The following is a 19,391-nucleotide window of genomic DNA, read 5'->3' as shown; positions in this document are numbered from 1 at the left end:
GATGACCGTTGGCTGTTAAAAATTCTTGCCTTACCTCCCCCTACATCATAGGAACTCCTATGACAATCATGCATTTCTTCCATGCTGCACTTCCTCCAGTTCCCTCCCCAAAATTGGTCAAGCACCACAAATTCCCTTTTTCCCTAAACTCACCTGCAATTAACTAAAAACTAGTGAGACTACGTGCAGTAGGTGGTTTCAGCCACTAAACAGCAACTAAGTGCATCATGGAGCCCTGACAAGTTCCAGCAGCTACAATGCAGCCACTTTTACATTGAAGCTTCAGGATCAACTGCCACTGAAAGCTCAAAACTTATTCAGAGCATGCAATGTTGTGTGACATCCCACAATGTCCCTTGACCAGCCCTTCCACTACTTCATCAAGCACAATACAATCAGTACCCCTACCCTCCCATCACACAGAGCATGACCAGTACTGCTCCCCCTAAAAGCAAGCATCCCTGTAACATCATTGGTTTCACTTGTCTGAATCTGTGCCTAAGAACACCACAATCTTGGTAGAAGTTGCTGCTTAAATGTGACATCACTTTAGTTACAAACACAAAACAATATTTTCCAACATCCTTGTATCTAATCTAACCAGCAGCAATGTATTCACAAATAGACACATAAGTACCTGAATACAGTTTGATGAGTCCAAATTGCAGATTTCAGGTTCACACTTTTTGCGTCGATTAATTGAAAATATCTTGCGGAGATTGAACCTTTTTGGCTCCTTTTCCATAATTTTGCCATTTAGACTGTTGAGATGGTCTTCATATTGTACTACATACATACACATAGACACACACTGAGCATGAAGATGTGACAGTTTCAGCAGAAATTAAAATGAGCCATTAACTACCTTGTAACACAGGAAGGAAGTAGCCTGCGCAGAAACCCCAGATCCAGATAGTATCAGAGATTCAAGAGAATCTATTGGCCAGACAGAAAGCAGAATTCAAATTTCACCGAATTTGATCTTTTTCTGCCTGTACAAAGGCTTTCACTCAGTGCAGCAGCAAAGAGCAAGTGCAAAAGACACCCTAATGCCACCATAAAAAATATAGTCACCCGAACATTTGTAACAGAAATAAAGACCGCAGGTTTCCTATTTACAGGGGCTGAAAAAAGAAAAACATGAAGAGTTCCTTTTTAATATGTTATAAGCTCCAAAGGTAATCAAGCGTCCCTTCAGCTTTCCAACAACTTACTGTTAAGAATATGCATCGCAAAATCTGATGTTCCAAGTCTTTCTACTGTCTTCTAGTTGAAATACTCAAGCTTGCTGTCACCTAATCAGTATTTGCCAATTTACCCGGCTTTCTCTTTTATTTTGTTCAACTTTGGCAGTGTCCTGAACTTTGGGAACTTAGACCCTTCACCTTGGTTTCTCTATTAAAAGTTAGATCCTCATGTACGTTTGTATGTCCAAATGCAGAGCTGCCACATATACACTGGTATAAGTCATGAGCAAAACCTGAAAACAAACATTTGGTGCAACTTAGCTCAACTGAAGGCATTTTTTTGGAAGCAAACATTACATTTCTCGTATTGAACTGCCTCACTTGGTGACCTGGGGTCCATTCCCAGTACTAGTCATTCTTTGTATTAGATTTTTACAGATGTCTGTTCTAAACTTTCCTTATCCTAGTTTTAATTGATGCCTTTTTTTCTAGTATCCTGACATATCTTGAGGTAGTGTCCTGGATTAATCAAAATGATGTCATATCAAATCTTGTATAATTCTCCAACACCCCTCAGTTGCATCCTTTCAAGGCTATAACGCCTCAAGTTTTCTAGTCTTCCCTCAATCCTGAGATGCCAGATACCAGCATTCTGGATCTTCCCTGCGCCAAGTCCATGGCTTGAACATTATCCCTTGTATTTTGGTGACCAAAAATGAATAAAGTTGAATCAGACCTGGGCAATGTAGCTTGACAGAAAATCATAAAATCATTGAATCATAGAATATTTACGGCACAGAAAGAGGCCACTTGGTCCATCATGTCTGCGCCGGCCGACAAACAAGCCACCCAGCCCAATCCCACCATCCAGTATTTGGTCTGTAGCCCTGCAGGTTATGGCACTTAAGGTGTATATGCAGACTCCTTTTAAATGAGTTGAGGGTTTCTGCCTCTACTACCCTTTCAGGCAGTGACTTCCAGACCCGCAACAGCCTCTGGGTGAAAATTTTTTTCTTCATCTCCCCTCTAATCTTTCTACCAATCATTTTAAATCTATGCCCCCTAGTCACTGACCTCTCTGCTAAGGTAAGTAGGCCCTTCACCTCCACTCTATCCAGGTCCCTCAAAATTTCGTACATTTCAATCAGATCTCCCCTCAGCCTTCTCTGTTTCAAGGAGAACAATCCCAGCCTATCCAATCTTTCCTCATAGCTGAATTTACCTGTCCTGGCAACATCCTCGTAAATCTCCTCTGTGCCCTCTCTAGTGCAATTACATCCTTTCTGTAACAAGGTGACCAGAACTGCAGACAGTATTCAAGTTGTGGCCTAACTAATGATTTATACAGTTCCAGCATAACCTCCCTGCTCTTATATTCTATATCTCGTCTAATAAAGGAAAATATTCCATATGCCTTCTTAACCACCTTATCGACCTGTCCTGCTACCTTCAGGGATCTGTGGACATTCACTACAAGGTCCCTTACTTCCTCACACCTCTCCGTATTCTCCCATTAATCGTGTATTCCTTTGCCTTGTTTGACCTCCCCCAATGCATCACCTCACACTTCTCTGGGTTGAATTCCATTTGCTACTTCTCTGCCCACCTGACCAGTCCATCAATATCTTCCTGCAGCCTACAGCTATCCTCCTCACTATTAACTACATGGTCAATTTTTTGATATCTTATACATGCTCAACAGTAACATGAATCAAGCAATAGACACCTAGATCTGATGCAACAGCATTTAGAGTCATTACAAAATATCTCTACATAATGACTGTAGTGAATGTTTGTACAGTTTTTGTACAAACATTTTGTAATAGGTGTTACGACCTCAGTGAGACCACTAACGTTAAAATACGAGATATGAACCCCCAGACCAATTTAAAGAATTACAGAAGATTTCATATTTTAAGACTTTTATTAGAGCTAAACTTAAAGAAATCCCCATTAAACAAATAATACTTTGTAAGAAGCTGATACTCCAAATTACAAAGAAAGGTAATTTCTTTATTTATTAAAACACTTGAGACCCTCACACCATACTTCTACATTACATAGTCCTCTTTGATGGTGAAATCTTTGCAGTTAAAAGTCCCCAACTCCTCCCAGTTGCAATGGGTTGGATATTCCAGATCTTTTGCAAAGTAAATGTTCTCCTCTTCGCTCACTTCTCCAAGCACTTTTGACCTGGACATCCGTGAATACGGTGATTCCCGGTGATCCTGCTGGTCATCATCTTCGCTGCAAACTTCAATTTTCAAATCAAGTTCAAGTCTTCGCAGCCTTCCGCTGTATCAGTTTTTTCTGAGAGCAGGTGGACACTCTCTCTCCCTTTGAGGCCGCCACTGCTGGTTGTCTTCCTTTCTTACAGCCTCTCCCGAGGCTGCAACGGCTGGTTCCCTTTCTTACATCCTGTCTGCCTTCAGAAAATCTAGTACATCTGGAATCACAAGTCAATAGCTCATTGTCCTTTTCCAATTTGCAAAGTCCACAAACCTGGTTTCAGCAGCTGCCATGTACATTTGCATTCTCAGAATCACTAGCTCCCCTTTTACGTTTTGAAAGTCTGGGAGGGTGAAACCCATTGTTCTTTAGGTGCTATACCCTTGCAGTCTCTGGTTTTTTTTTCAAAAACGTCTTTGACCTGTGTTCTCTATTGTCTTGGTAACCAAGATATCGCTATTGTCTTGGTAACCAAGACTTAGCTAACGCCATCTTAAACTTTTAAAAAACAAAAAGTTTTTAAAACAATCATGTTGCAAAGTCCAGCATTCATTACGAAGTCCAGTGTTCATAACATAGGGAAGGATTATCTATAGACTTTAAATATTAAGCTGACTGACAATCTTGGTAAATGAAATATTTTAAAATAATGCAAGTGTTTAAAAGATAAATGAGAGCCAAAAGAATGATTCCTAGTTCAAAGAATCTCAACGACTTAGATAGATTTAAGGACCTTGGTCTATTTACTTTAGAGCAGAGTGTCAGCTGTGGCAGTACTCACCTCTATATTCATATATAAGGAGCAAGAGGGTAACTAGAGAAAGGATTGGCCCACTCAAGGACAAAGGAGGAAAATTATGCGTGCAGTCAGAGAAAATGGGTGAGATTCTAAACGAGTACTTTGCATCGGTATTCACCGAGGAGAGGGGCATGACGGATGTTGAGGTTAGGGATAGGTGTTTGATTACTCTAGGTCAAGTCGGCATAAGGAGGGAGGAAGTGTTGGGTATTCTAAAAGACATTAAGGTGGACAAGTCCCCAGGTCCGGATGGGATCTATCCCAGGTTACTGAGGGAAGCGAGAGAGGAAATAGCTGGGGCATTAACAGATATCTTTGCAGCATCCTTAAACATGGGTGAGGTCCCGGAGGACTGGAGAATTGCTAATGTTGTCCCCTTGTTTAAGAAGGGTAGCAGGGATAATCCAGGTAATTATAGACCGGTGAGCCTGACGTCAGTGGTAGGGAAGCTGCTGGAGAAGATACTGAGGGATAGGATCTATTCCCATCTGGAAGAAAATGGGCTTATCAGTGATAGGCAACATGGTTTTGTGCAGGGAAGGTCATGTCTTACCAACTTAATAGAATTCTTTGAGGAAGTGACAAAGTTGATTGATGAGGGAAGGGCTGTAGCTGTCATATACATAGACTTCAGTAAGGCGTTTGATAAGGTTCCCCATGGTAGGTTGATGGAGAAAGTGAAGTCGCATAGAGTCCAGGGTGTACTAGCCAGATGGATAAAGAACTGGCTGGGCAACAGGAGACAGAGAGTAGCAGTGGAAGGGAGTTTCTCAAAATGGAGACGTGTGACCAGTGGTGTTCCACAGGGATCCGTGCTGGGACCACTGTTGTTTGTGATATACATAAATGATTTGGAGGAAAGTATAGGCGGTCTGATTAGCAAGTTTGCAGACGACACTAAGATTGGTGGAGTAGCAGATAGTGAAGGGGACTGTCAGAGAATACAGCAGAATATAGATAGATTGGAGAGTTGGGCAGAGAAATGGCAGATGGAGTTCAATCCGGGCAAATGCGAGGTGATGCATTTTGGAAGATCCAATTCAAGAGTGAACTATACAATAAATGGAAAAGTCCTGGGGAAAATTGATGTACAGAGAGATTTGGGTGTTCAGGTCCATTGTTCCCTGAAGGTGGCAACGCAGGTCAATAGAGTGGTCAGGAAGGCATACGGCATGCTTTCCTTCATCGGACGGGGTATTGAGTACAAGAGTTGGCAGGTCATGTTACAGTTGTATAAGATTTTGGTTCGGCCACATTTGGAATACTGCGTGCAGTTCTGGTCGCCACATTACCAAAAGGATGTAGATGCTTTGGAGAGGGTGCAGAGGAGGTTCACCAGGATGTTGCCTGGTATGGAGGGTGCTAGCTATGAAGAGAAGTTGAGTAGATTAGGATTATTTTCATTAGAAAGACGGAGGTTGAGGGGGGACCTGATTGAGGTGTACAAAATCATGAGAGGTATAGACAGGGTGGATAGCAAGAAGCTTTTTCCCCAGAGTGGGGGATTCAATTACTAGGGGTCACGAGTTCAAAGTGAGAGGGGAAAAGTTTAGGGGGGATATGCGTAGAAAGTTCTTTATGCAGAGGGTGGTGGGTGCCTGGAACGCGTTGCCAGCGGAGGTGGTAGATGCGGGCACGATAATGTCTTTTAAGATGTATCTGGACAGATACATGAATGGGCAGGAAGCAAAGAGATACAGACCCTTAGAAAATAGGCGACAGGTTTAGATAGAGGATCTGGATCGGCGCAGGCTTGGAGGGCCGAAGGGCCTGTTCCTGTGCTGTAATTTTCTTTGTTCGTTCAAAGTCAAAAGGTTGTGGGTTCAAGTCCCATTGCAGAAATGTGAGCAGCAAATGCATGCTGATGCACCCAGTGTAGTCCTGAGGGAGTGTTGCAATGTTGGAGGAGCTGTCTTTCACATGAGACGTTAACCCCAGGCACTACCTGCCCTATCAGGTAGACGTAAAGGATCCCATAGCACTCTTTTGAAAAGGCGGGGGAGTTCTCCCCACTTATCCATCAACCAACATCGCTAAAACAGATATTCTTGTCATTATCTCATTGCTGTATGCGGGACCTAACTATGTTCAAATTGGCCGGTTTCTGATTGGGACAGAGAGTACATCACATAGGAAGTGGTCCATTTGATTTGCTGGACTGGTTTTGACCATATGAGGGAGTCAGAGAGGAATTTTCCAGGTTTTTTCCCCCCTTGTTTTTGTTTGGTTCCTCGAGGAGATTACATGACTGGGGGATGGTGCAGGAGGGTAGGGAGGGGAGCAGAAGGTGTTTGGGTCATGTTGCTGCAGCCATCACAGCATGTGAGGCAGGCTTTATGGATCAGCTGGCTTTTTCTTGACTGTCTATTTTGCATGTTTGCATAAAGGCATTCAATAGGATAGATGGTGAAACTATTTCCTCTTCTGGGGGAATCCAGAACAAGAGGACAGAAACTTAAAATTAGAGCTAGGCCATTTGGGAGTTAAACCAGGAAGCACTTTTTCACACCAAGGGGAATGAAAATATGGAACCTCCTCCCCAAAAGGCTGTGGAGGCTGGGTCAACTGAAATTTTCAAAATGAGTTCGACAGATTTTTGTTGTCAGTGTATCAAGGAATATGAATCAATGGCTGAATGGCTGAATAGGCTCAAACGGATGAACTCCTGTTCCTATGTCTCAGTGCTAATATAGCATTACTTCTTCCCTCGTACACTTTTCCCTTGATCAGTCCATCATCTCTCATGATTTAATGCTTACCCAACCCTAAAGAAAATAAAACCTCAGAATTCTCCACCCCAAAATTATTTTGCAATCATTTGATTTTTAAAAGAACCCACATGGTCAAACATTGCCGCAAATGGTACCACTGGGATTTTCCAGTCGGCTTAATTCAACAACAACTTATATTTATGTAGCACCTTTAACATAATAAAATGTCCCGTGGCACTTCATCTGAAAAACTGCTCACATTCTACTGCCTATGTCAAGACACCAGGATTACACTTGCAGGGAGATATGATATGTACCCATGAGAGCAACGTTTACCTGGCTTATTTGGTTACTCAAGTTTAGAAATGAACTAGCAGCAGGAAAGAATAATGTAGTGAGTTATACAATCTGTTCCTTCACACCTGGGAACAGAGTTTGAATCCAAACAGTAATAAAATGAGGGTTCCCTCTGTCTGCAGAGGTTCTGTGTGAAACTGGTTTCTACTGATCATAGGACTCAATACATAACTGTCCATACCAGCACAGAATGACAAGATCATAGAGATAGCTGTTACAGGAAACAAATAAAATAAAAAAATAAAATTCTGGAGCAGTCTCTCCTAAACTTACACAAAGTAGAAGGTGCTTTACTCTGCATCTGGCCAAACCTAAACTGGATGATCAAAGTAGAAAATTCAGAGCTGGATATTTACTTGATGTTACAATGGTATTATCACAAGACTTTTGTTTTCAAACCAGCTAAAATTGTTTGCTGGAGCCAATGTTGCTGAAGGCACATTAAGAAACAGTGAGTTTGTAAATCTGACCACAAAAGTTCACAAATTACATTCTACCAAGTTCTTTCCTCAAACAGATCAGTGCTAACTTCACATCTGGCAAGAAGGGCTATTTCCTATTGCTGGATTGTTGCTTGTATACTTTTAGCATCTCTCCCCATAAAAGCAACAGGAACCCATACAATGGGACTGAAACCCATCTCCTTAACATCTGATACTGTATCAACTGATATTGGGTGGTAAATTACACAAATACTTGAAGGCAGGAGAGACAAAAAAATTTTTTTTTAATTCGTTTGTGGGATGTGTGCATCGCTGACTAGGCCAGCATTTGTTGCCCATCCCTTGACAACTGAGTGGCTTTTGCAGCCATTTCAGAGGGCAGTTAAGAGTCAACCACATTGATGCGGGGCTGGAGTCAATTGTAGGCCAGACCAGTTAAGTACAGCAGATTTCCTACCCTAAAGGACATTAGTGAACCAGATGGATTTTTACAACAATCGACAATGGTTTCATGGCCATCATTAGACTAGTTTTTAATTCCAGATTCATTAACTGAATTCAAATTTCACCATCTGCCGTGGTGGGATTCGAACCCATGTCCCCAAAGCATTAGCCTGGACTCTGGATTACTAATCCAGTGACATTACCACTACACTACCACCGTTCCCATTTTCACTAGGGGTCTCAAACTCCCAATTCAGAAAACAACTTGCTGAATTTCAAATTCCATCCAATACCAGTTATTTCCAACCCCATGCAAAGGTACTCACATAACAGCACCAATATATCCAACCCGCTTTCCCGTCTGATCTTAAACACACAATGAAGGGGCTAAGCACCAAAAGGAGGGTTTTTCAAGCACAAGGTATGCATAATGAGTTTTAACTGAAACATTTTTTTTTAAAATGAATTTTGTTCCTATTTTTGTTTTATATTCTATAAATATTATTTGCATCAGTGAATCCCCTGTTCAGGAGTGCACTTCATTAACTATGATTTGCACTGTAAACAGCACAAATTACCATCAAGAATTTCTATAATTTAGTCTAATTTAAGCACTAGTAGTATGTTGCAAAGCTGCGTAAGTGACAACAGTGTGTCAGAACTCAGTACATGTGGCTCCTAAAACAAAGGAGCAAAAATTTAAAAAAAGAGAAATTTCTAGTTACATATTATTAGTTTTAAAAAATCTTTCGCCTAAAAGTACTTGCTACAGGGTGAAAAGCAGCTTAAAAAAAATTGGTAATGAGTTTGGAACAGATTACTGTTTAGCCAAAGATTCATGCCATGCTCTCAGGTTAAAGATTTTCCCTCAACCAATTGTGGGAAAATCTTTAACCTCTTCACTTGCGCTCAGTAATCCCAAAACAGCTCCAGCTAGCCCTACATTATATCCATTCCAGTCTTGGGTTATTTCCTATTCATTGCAGTTTTGCTCATTTCTCCATCGCTTAGTCAGTCTTTTGTCTCAGTTCCCCTTTTTTTGACTGTTCATCTTGACAGAATGGGGGAAGGGAATATCAGCTGACTCCTTTCCGTGTAACTCTACCTCTCACAATGCCTTTCTGGTAATTATAGATCTGTCGTAATTAAGAGCGATGTGCTTGCTAAATGTTTCCAGGACCAACTAGCAAATAATTTGATTTAATTCAAAAAAATTAATGAAAATGCACAGTGTGACACTCGTCAGACTAAAAGAGCTGGCATTAATTCCGGCTGGTTGAAAGAGGCAACAGACTATAATATCCACTGGATTGGCGTGTTGGCTGATATTAAACCTTAGCTAACATATTGGGTGACACAGTAGTTAGCACTGCAGCCTCACAGCTCCAGCGACCCGGGTTCTGTTCTGGGTACTGCCTGTGCGGAGTTTGCAAGTTCTCCCTGTGACCGCATGGATTTCCGCTGGATGCTCTGGTTTCCTCCCACAGCCAAAGACTTGCAGGTTGATGGGCAAATTGGCCATTGTAAATTGCCCCTAGTGTAGGTAGGTAGTAGGAGAATTGAGGGAAGGTGGGGATGTGGTAGGGGACATGGGATTAATGTAGGATTAGTATAAATGGATGGTTGATGGTCGGCACAGACTTGGTGGGCCGAAGGGCCTGTTTCAGTGCTGTGACTCTATGACTCTATATTCCAATGGGCTCCACTCAAGAGTGGAGCTGCAGTGCAGAATACAAGTTCAATTCTATACTCTAATGAGGAGTTAGAGACATCACATATAAAGATCAAAATGAAACAATTTAAACAATAAATTGCACCGTAATAATATCTCCATCAATTTTCCCCATTACTGCTGGCCTTAAAAGCAATATGGGGAGCAAAAATCCTTACTCCAAACTCTTAAAACAGGCAAGAACTAATCAAACAGCTAGTAACATACACAGAATTGTGATCAGAGATTGAAGAGTAAAACATGGAGCCAAAAACAGTCCATTTAGACCATGGAGATTATTACAGATTACCTTGTTGAGGAGGGTCAAACCCAACAACTACCCCCATCACCACAGCTTCCATTCATATTGTGCATTTAACATATAAAAAAAGTACCAATGCACTTCACAGAAGGAATATGGAAAGCAAAGCCAGAAAAGAAGGGATCAGCAGGCTTGATCAAACACTTGGTCCAAGAGTTGTGTTTTGAGCAGGCTTTAAAGGACAAGGTAGAGAGATGAAGGAAGCATGAAGTTGAAGGTTGTGTTGCTAACAGGAAGGAAGATATACAAGAGACCAAAGACAGAGGAACAAAGAGTTCAGAGGGATGTAGGACTGAAGGAAGATATGGAGGCTATAGAAGGATTTAAAGACAAGGATAAGGATTCTAACTTTAGGCTTTGGAGATGGGAACAAAGGTAAGCCAGCAAGGACTGAGATGATGAAAAGAGACTTTTTGAGAGTCAGAACAGATGTAAAGGTACAGACAAGTTGTCGTTTATAGAGTTCAAAAAAGTGGGAAGCTAGCAAAGGAAGTGTTGAAGTAGTCAAACCTGGAGGTGACAAAGACAAGTATGAAGGTTTCAGCACAGGTGGGAGTGGAACCATGCAAAGGTTTTTTCATGAAACGGGATAGTGCAGAAAACAGGTTAGAGGAGTTTGGTGTGGTCAACCATGTAAAATGTTGTAGAGAGTTCGAGGAGGGATAAAGTAATATGACCGCAATCATAGAAGATGTCAATCATGACTGGTTACGGCAGTTTCGGTGTCGAGATTGACAGAAACTAGACTGTAGGTACTTGAATAGGAAGTTACAAGAGAAATGGGCAAAGATCTTGGATGCAACATAGTCAAAACCTTAGAAAGGGAAGAGAGATTGGAGGAGGGACTATGATTGATGAAGGTGGGATAATAGCAGCAATGTTGAAGGCAACAGAAACAGTGCTAGAGAATAATCACTCATTGACAATGTTAATTAATGCATGTAGGGTCACAATGTTTAACTCGTGACATCAATTCCCTTTGAGGAGGTTTTTCAAGCTGCCCTGATTGTTCAGTGAGTAAAGGCATTATTTGGTGTGCTGAGCTATGCAGACTGCGAAGGTTCCACTTTCCATCCCTGGTTTAGAGAGAGGGAATAATTAGTGAGTGCTCAGGATGCAGAAGTCAGGAAGATCAAACAGAAGGCTTCTGTGAGAGTCCTATCCAGTAACCTTCCATTGGAAAGTGCATGGGGTAGATAGAATCAGGCCTGATTGCAATGTCCCCTGCATCTGAACAGCTTGATGTTCATCATCTAGCCTTATACATGAAGAATGCCCACTTGGGCAAGGCACTAGAGAGCTGTCAACAGGGAAGAAAACTTGATACTGCTATCATCCTGTCATTCAAAATTAAAGTGAATGGTGTCAGTAGAAACAATGAAACATGAGAAAACACAGCGTGACAAAGAGACCCCAAAAGTGGGGCAGACAATGGAAGAATGTTGGTATGAACAAATATGTAATGATGACATTAAGGAAAATCATGTCATCAAAACAAGGAACATATAAATCCATGCACTGATGGGACAGACCTGGAAGATTCAGTGGTGACTAGCATTATTGTAGGAGTCAACAACAAGAAGTTGTATTTATGTAATACCTTTAACATTATAAAATGTCCCAAGGTCCTTCACAGAGGCATTATAAAACAAAATGACACCAAGCCACAAAAGGAGATATTAGGGCAGATGACCAAAAGCTTGGTCAAAGAGGTAGGTTTTAAGAAGTGTCTTAAAAGGATGAAAGCAAGGTGGAGAGGTGTAAGGAGGGAATTTTAGAGCTTAGGGCCTAGGCAGCTGAAGGCACAATCCCCAATGATGGAGCGATTAAAATTGAGGACACTCAAGAGGCTGGAATTAAAGAATTGCACATAATGGAGGGCTGTGGGAGATTACAGAGGTGAAGAGGGATTTGAAAAACAAGGATGAGAATTTTAAAATGGAGGTGTTGTTTAACCGGGAGCCAGCGGAGATCAGCGAACACAGGGGTCAGGGGTGCATGGCATTTGGAGCGAGTTAGAACACGGGCAGCAGAGTTTTGGATAACCTCATGTTTAGAGGGTAGAATATGGGAGGTCAAAAGGAGTGCATTAGAATAGACAAGACTGGAGGTAACAAAGGCAAGGATGAGGGTTTCAGCAGAAGAGCTGAGGCAGGGGCGGAGATGGGCATTGTCACAAGGTGGAAATAGGCAGTCTTAGTGACAGCATGGAGATGTGGTTGAGAGTTCATCTCGGAGTCAGATATGACACTAAGGTTGCAAACAGTCTGGTTTAGCCCCAGACAGTTGCCAGGGAGAGGGATGGAATCGGTGGTAAGGGAGCAATGAGAATGGATTCAGTCTTCCCCAGTGCTGGATGTCAGATAAGCAGTAGGGGAATTGAGAGAGGTGATGGTGAGGTAGAGTTGGGTGTTGTCAGTGTACATGTGGAAATTGACATTGTATTTTTGGATGATGTCGCCGAGGGCCAGCATGTAGATGAGAAATGGGAGGGGGCCAAGGAAAGTTCCTTGGGGGACACCAGAGGCAGCTGTGTGGGAATGAGAGAAAAGCCACCAACAGCGATACTCTGGCTAACATTAGATAGATAAGAATGGAACCAAGCAAGTGCCGTCCCACCCAGTTTGACGGTGAAGAAGGGTTGGAAGAGGATGGCGTGATCAACTGTGTCAAGGCTGCAGACAGGTTGAGAAGGACAAGGAGAGATTTGTGTCTTTTGGAACTGTTTTGTAATGTATTTTTTTTTTTTTTACAGATTTTATGAATAAAGTATATTTTGGAAATTAAAAAAAGTGCTCCCAGGACTATGTGCTGAGGGTCGCACTAAAGCTAGGGCAGCCGCGGCAAAGGCTCAATGGGGCAACACCACTGTGTAAGGTCCCCTCCACCAAGGTGAACTGAGGGGCTGGATCCATGGAAAACCCCTCGAACTGTAGCCAGAAAATATTTGTTGTAAAATGTACATGGCATGTCAAATGAATTGGAAGGGTTGTGAGGCAACTCACTGATCTCCTTTGCACTTTGTTTTGTTTGACTTTGTGCTTTTTGGAACTGTTTTGTAATGTATTTTTTTTTTTTTTTACAGATTTTATGAATAAAGTACATTTTGGAAATTTAAAAAAAATGTCTGTGAATAATGCATTCTACAGGATGTATAATCCAACTAATTGGTTTTACCCACACTGCTAATTGGTTAAAGTACATGAAAGATTTTGGATCACTTTCATCAACAGAAAGGGACACAGATTAACTGCTGCTGTTTGGGCTCATTGCTGCCAGGTTTTTATATGTATAGTTGAAGTTCCAACAGCAATTATTTTAGATATGTACAGTGCATACATTTCAAACCTGTTGATCATGGAGATCCTGTTGTGCACAAAAGTGCATAGAGAGATTGTCAATTTACAAAACAGAATCTGTGCAGGTTTGCAAAGAAATATGCAAGAGGACAAAAATATATTACTGGGTTATACACCAAATACAAAGTTAACAAAACTGAATATAAATTAGTTAACAGGTTGGACCATAGCCCAAGAGGAAAGGTGGGACCAGAACCTTCCATTTAGACGCAATTAGTGGGCAATCTGCCAAGCAAGGCAATGCAGTGCAGCAAGATTAGAAAGAGGACGTGCATGGCAAGTGTCAACATCTTACCTTACACTTTAATGAGGCAAAGTCCTTTTCTATCCACGTGATTTCTGATTTTGCCTAGATTAAGAGTTATAAAATAAAATACATGTAATTTAGATGATCACACATCCCTCAAATTAACCAATATTCTTCCTGACTCTTAATAAAAATGAAGGTTTTACCTCATTTTGGGCGATCCTAGTTTTGCTGTACTGCCCTCTGTCAACTCTACACACATTTCCTTCCTTTGCTCACTGATAGTACCAGAATCTTGAGATGCCACACTATGCAGCTCTTTCTTAGTTTCAGCCACATGCAGCATGATGTGATATTACAACAACAACATTAAAAGTAAAAGCTAAGAAATTACAGTGAATTACTGGAAGAGTCACCTGGACTTTTGTTTTTAATTTACATTAGCCAGCTAATTATAACAAATGATCCCATAAATTTACATTAGAACATCACTCTAATTTGATAACTTATGCAAGCAATAGTTGCCAAAGCAGATTGTAAAGGAATGTTCTTCCATTTCCTCCCCAATGTTCTCTTCACTTGGAGCCAGAAACATGTGGTGCACTACAGTTCCATAGGCATCAGCTACCCTCTGTTACTTTGCCTATGTGGCCATACCTCATGCGTTAGCAAGATAGTCAACCGTACAGTACATCACAGGGGTCACTGAATAACAATCAGTGGCAGGAATCCTAGCTGTCTTTCCCATCCCTACTCCGGGAGTGGTGAAGACACTTGTAGCCCCAGCTAAGATCAGTTAACTCAGCACAAACTGGAGTTTAAAATTGGAGCCTTGCTTTTCTGTTTGGATCAGTTTTACTCTGAGAGAGGCCTTTACCAACACAATCATTAAGAAAGCCATAAAAATAATTTAAGAATGGTTACATTTTGTGTTATGTCCAAATGCCTCTTAGAACAGGAGATGAAGCAGGGCTTGGGTAATTTGGGTCAGATGGGAGGCCTTAGTTGAAAAGCTGTCACTTATTAAGGTTGACATCTCAAAGATTAGCCATCTTCTCCGATCTTGCACAGCTCCACTTTACAGAAGAGAGACAGACACAAATAAGTCTCTATAAAAACATTTCTGTGCATATGGCAAACACTTTTCACAGATGGAACTAATCTTTCCTGAAGTGAAAAAAAAACTACCACAGCAGTCAAAATTGCGTACAACTATTTGCAGTATAAGATTAAGATTGAATTCTTAACATAATCAAGAACTAAAGACTTGCCTCTCGTAACCTGGTTTTACTGTCAAACAATGTCTTCAGCATACTGTACCAGCTGGTGACAGCTAGCCCTGTCTGTGATGCAGCCACAGTAACATCGCAAAAGTTAAACTTCAGTTTTTACTCAGGGTCTTATGCAATTTCCTTGCAAAAACCACAATGGTCACTCATAATGCTCACCACCTAGTTCCGATACTAAGCACTAGTTCCTTCATTGAAATGACTCCTGATTTTGACTAAACTAGCTCAGCTTCCAAAAGCTGTGCTTTTACCCACTAGCAATCAAAAATTTCCAGCCAATTAATTAAGCCCTTTCTAGGAAACCTGAAATTCTCTGGCTCCTGCTGCTCATCAGTAAAATGTGTCAGTATTTTGATGAAGGGGCAGTGGGAGAAAAGAGAATCTTTTTGGCCTGTAAATTTTTAATTTATATACTTCTGGCAAAAGTTTCAAACAGTCTTCAAGGACTTGCAGAATTCAGTGTAAATGCCATAAGGCCTCTAAAATAGACTGAAACAATGTTATAACTGCTTTCTATCACAAATGAACACTAATTTCAGTGTTATTGAGGACCTCTTGCACCAGAGTAGGTATACTGCGGTCCTCCAATTACAATGTAGAGCAGGTGAAAAGATTTGTAATCAGGTCCTACATCACTACCTACTACTTTCATCAAAATGTAGTTTTACTCCTGTTCAAGCACTCAAAGCCAGTGCTCACCATAGATCATAAACTTCAAAAGATTGTTGTCATGCAATCCCAATGCATGAATACCAAGAGGCCCATACAAATATACTATATATTAAAATGTATCATTGTATTCAGGAGTCTTGACTTCCACTGGAAAAATAAAATGCCAGGAAGCTGTGACAATACAAGAAACAGTGCTGTACATCCATTTTCAGAAGATCACCAAATACTACTGTGATGATTCTTGAAACGTAATACCTATACCCATCTCTGATTAAAAAAAACTCAATGAGCTCTGCAGTTATTTTCTTTTTTCATGACACTTTTATTCTCCAATTCCATCATCATCTTTATTTGGTAAGCGAATGAAGCAGTCATATTCTTGGAGCAGAGACTTTTTCTGCTTCTAAAGTTATTTATGAACAGTTGACTACACAATGAGTCAGAACCCCAATTATTAACAGCTGAGTGAATGTTCATATTACAAAAAGCCCCCTTTAAAGTACCCCTCTACCTCATCAGTGTCCACTTACAGAGTAAGCAAATCACTGTCAATGACACCACACATTTGGGGACTTGCTCCCCACAAAAACTCAGCAATTATCTGCCCAGCCCGAGATAATGAATTAAAGATCTATTCCGAATTGCACCATTTGGCTGCTATTAATGTGTGAACGTAAAGACGAGGGCATACCCCTTCTAATTTTCACTCTGACCTAATGGAGAACACAAGGAAGAAATACAACTTGCACCTTTCACATCCTCAGAATATCCCAAAGTACCTCCTCGCCAATTCATTACAATTGATGCTGTTGTTTAGTGGCCATGTGTGTGCGCTAGTTCAGGGTCAATTTGCATGCAGCAAAGTCCCACAAACAGTAACAAGTGAAATGAGCAATTAATCTGTTTTTGGTGCTGTTTGTTGAAGCAACAATCTGAAGTAGAGCTTTGTTGAACCCAAAACCCTGACTCAGACAGCACAGGAACTGTATTTTTTTCAAAATCATTCATGGGATGTGGGCGCGCTGGCCAGGCCAGCATTTATTGCCCATCCCTAATTGCCCTAGAGAAGGTGGTGGTGAGCTGCCTTCTTGAAGCGCTGCAGTCCATTTGTGGTAGGTATACCCACAGTGCTGTTAGGAAGGGAGTTCCAGGATTTTGACCCATCGACAGTGAAAGAACAGCGATATAGTTCCAAGTCAGGATGGTGTGTGACTTGGAGGGGAACTTGCAGGTGGTGGTGTTCCTATGCATTTGCTGCCCTTGTCCTTGGAGTTGGTAGAGGTCGCGGGTTTGGAAGGTGCTGTCTAAGGAGCCTTGGTGCATTGCTGCAGTGCTTTTTGTAGATGGTACACACTGCTGCCACTGTGCGTCGGTGGTGGAGGGAGTGAATGTTTGTAGATGGGGTGCCAATCAAGCGGGCTGCTTTGTCCTGGATGATGTCGAGCTTCTTGAGTGTTGTTGGAGCTGCACCCATCCAGGCAAGTGAAGATTATTCCATCACATTCCTGACTTGTGCCTTGTGGATAGGCTTTGGGGAGTCAGGAGGCGTGTTACTCGCCTCAGGATTCCTAGCCTCTGATCTGCTCTTGCAGCCACAGTATTTATATGGCTACTCCAGTTCAGTTTCTGGTCAATTGTAGCCCCTAGGATGTTGATAGTGAGGGATTCAGCGATGGTAATGCCATTGAATGTCATGGGGAGATGGTTAGATTCTCTCTTGTTGGAGATAGTCATTGCCTGGCACTTGTGTGGCACGAATGTTACTTGTCACTTATCAGCCCAAGCCTGGATATTGTCCAGATCTTGCTGCATTTCTACACGGACTGCTTCAGTGTCTGAGGAGTCACGAATGGTGCTGAACATTGTGCAATCATCAGCAAACATCCCCACTTCTGACCTTATGATTGAAGGAAGGTCATTGATGAAGCAGCTGAAGATGGTTGGGCCGAGGACACTACCCTGAGGAACTCCTGCAGTGATGTCCTGGAGCTCAGATGATTGACCTCCAACAACCACAACCATCTTCCTTTGCGCTAGGCATGACTCCAGCCAGCGGAGGGTTTTCGCCACGATTCCCATTGACCTTAGTTTTGCTAGGGCTCCTTGATGCCATACTCGGTCAAATGCTGTCTTGATGTCAAGGGCAGTCACTCTCACCTCACCTCTTGAGTTCAGCTCTTTTGTCCATGTTTGAACCAAGGCTGTAATTAGGTCTGGAGCTGAGTGGCCCTGGCGGAACCCAAACTGAGCAGGTTATTGCTAAGCAAGTGCCGCTTGATGGCACTGTTGATGACACCTTCCATCACTTTACTGATGATTGAGAGTAGGCTGATGGGGCGGTAATTGGCCGGGTTGGACTTGTCCTGCTTTTTGTGTACAGGACATACCTGGGCAATTTTCCACATTGCCAGGTAGATGCCAGTGTTGTAGCTGTACTGGAACAGCTTGGCTTGGGGCGCGTCAAGTTCTGGAGCACAGGTCTTCAGTACTATTGCCGAAATGTTGTCAGGGCCCATATCATTTGCAGTATCCAGTGCCTTCAGTTGTTTCTTGATATCACGCGGAGTGAATCGAATTGGCTGAAGTCTGGCATCTGTGATGCTGGGGACTTCAGGAGGAGGCAGAGATGGATCATCAACTCGGCACTTCTGGCTGAAGATTGTTGCAAATGCTTCGGCCTTATCTTTTGCATTGATTTGCTGGGCTCCCCCATCATCAAGGATGGGGATATTTGTGGAGCCACCTCCTCCAGTTAGTTGTTTAATTGTCCACCACCATTCACGGCTGGATGTGGCAGGACTGCAGAGCTTAGATCTGATCCGTTGGTTATGGAATTGCTTAGCTCTGCCTATCGCATGCTGCTTACGCAGTTTGGCACACAGATAGTCCTGTGTTGTAGCTTCACCAGGTTGACACCTCATTTTGAGGTATGCCTGGTGCTGCTCCTGGCATGCCCTCCTGCACTCTTCATTGACTCCTGGCTTGATGGTAATGGTAGAGTGGGGGATATGCCGGGCCCCTGAGGTTGCAGATTGTGGTTGAGTACAATTCTGCTGATGCTGATGGCCCACAGCGCCTCATGGATGCCCAGTTTTGCATTGCTAGATCTGTTCGAAATCTATCCCATTTAGCACGGTGGTACTGCCACACAACACGATGGAGGGTATCCTCAATGTGAAGGCAGGACTTAGTCTCCACAAGGACTGTGCAGTGGTCACTCCTACCAATACTGCCATGGACAGATACATCTGCGGCAGGTAGATTGGTGAGGACGAGGTCAAGTATGTTTTCCCCTCTTATTGGTTCCCTCACCACCTGCCGCATACCCAGTCTAGCAGATATGTCCTTTAGGATTCGGCCAGCTTGGTCAGTAGTGGTGCTACTGAGCTACCCTTGGTGATGGACATTGAAGTCCCCCACCCAGAGTACATTTTGTGCCCTCGCCACCCTCAGTGCCTCCTCCAAGTGCTGTTCAACAAGGAGGAGTACTGACTCTTCAGCTGAGGGAGGGCAGTAGGTGGTAATCAGCAAGATGTTTCCTTGTCCACATTTGATCTATGCCATGAGACTTCATGGGGTCCAGAGTCGATGTTGAGGATTCCCAGGGCAACTCCCTCCCTA

General features: G+C 42.4%; 1 protein-coding gene across 6 annotated transcripts in view; it reads right to left on the bottom strand.

Moving 5' to 3' along the window:
- The window catches only part of rps6ka1 (ribosomal protein S6 kinase a, polypeptide 1), a 229,046-nt gene that overhangs the window by 90,927 nt on the left and 118,728 nt on the right, over positions 1-19,391 (bottom strand). Inside the window, exons 1-2 of one of the 6 annotated variants that reach the window (XM_068011447.1) lie at positions 15,081-15,182; positions 13,858-13,911 (exon numbers count right to left, since the gene is read on the bottom strand). The exons of 1 other annotated variant lie outside the window; for it this stretch is intronic. In XM_068011447.1, coding sequence (XP_067867548.1) covers positions 13,858-13,911; positions 15,081-15,122 — 96 coding nt within the window. In that variant the 5' untranslated portion in view covers positions 15,123-15,182. Of the gene's footprint in view, positions 1-637; positions 879-13,857; positions 13,912-15,080; positions 15,183-19,391 lie in introns of those variants that run through there. 4 more of the 6 variants (XM_068011445.1, XM_068011448.1, XM_068011443.1 and 1 more) reach the window with 4 other exon arrangements.

The sequence above is a fragment of the Heterodontus francisci genome, chromosome 31 (assembly GCF_036365525.1).
Source record: "Heterodontus francisci isolate sHetFra1 chromosome 31, sHetFra1.hap1, whole genome shotgun sequence".
Taxonomy (NCBI): domain Eukaryota; kingdom Metazoa; phylum Chordata; class Chondrichthyes; order Heterodontiformes; family Heterodontidae; genus Heterodontus; species Heterodontus francisci.
Note: the sequence above shows the minus strand (reverse complement) of the source record. Positions and strands in the feature narration are given on the sequence as shown.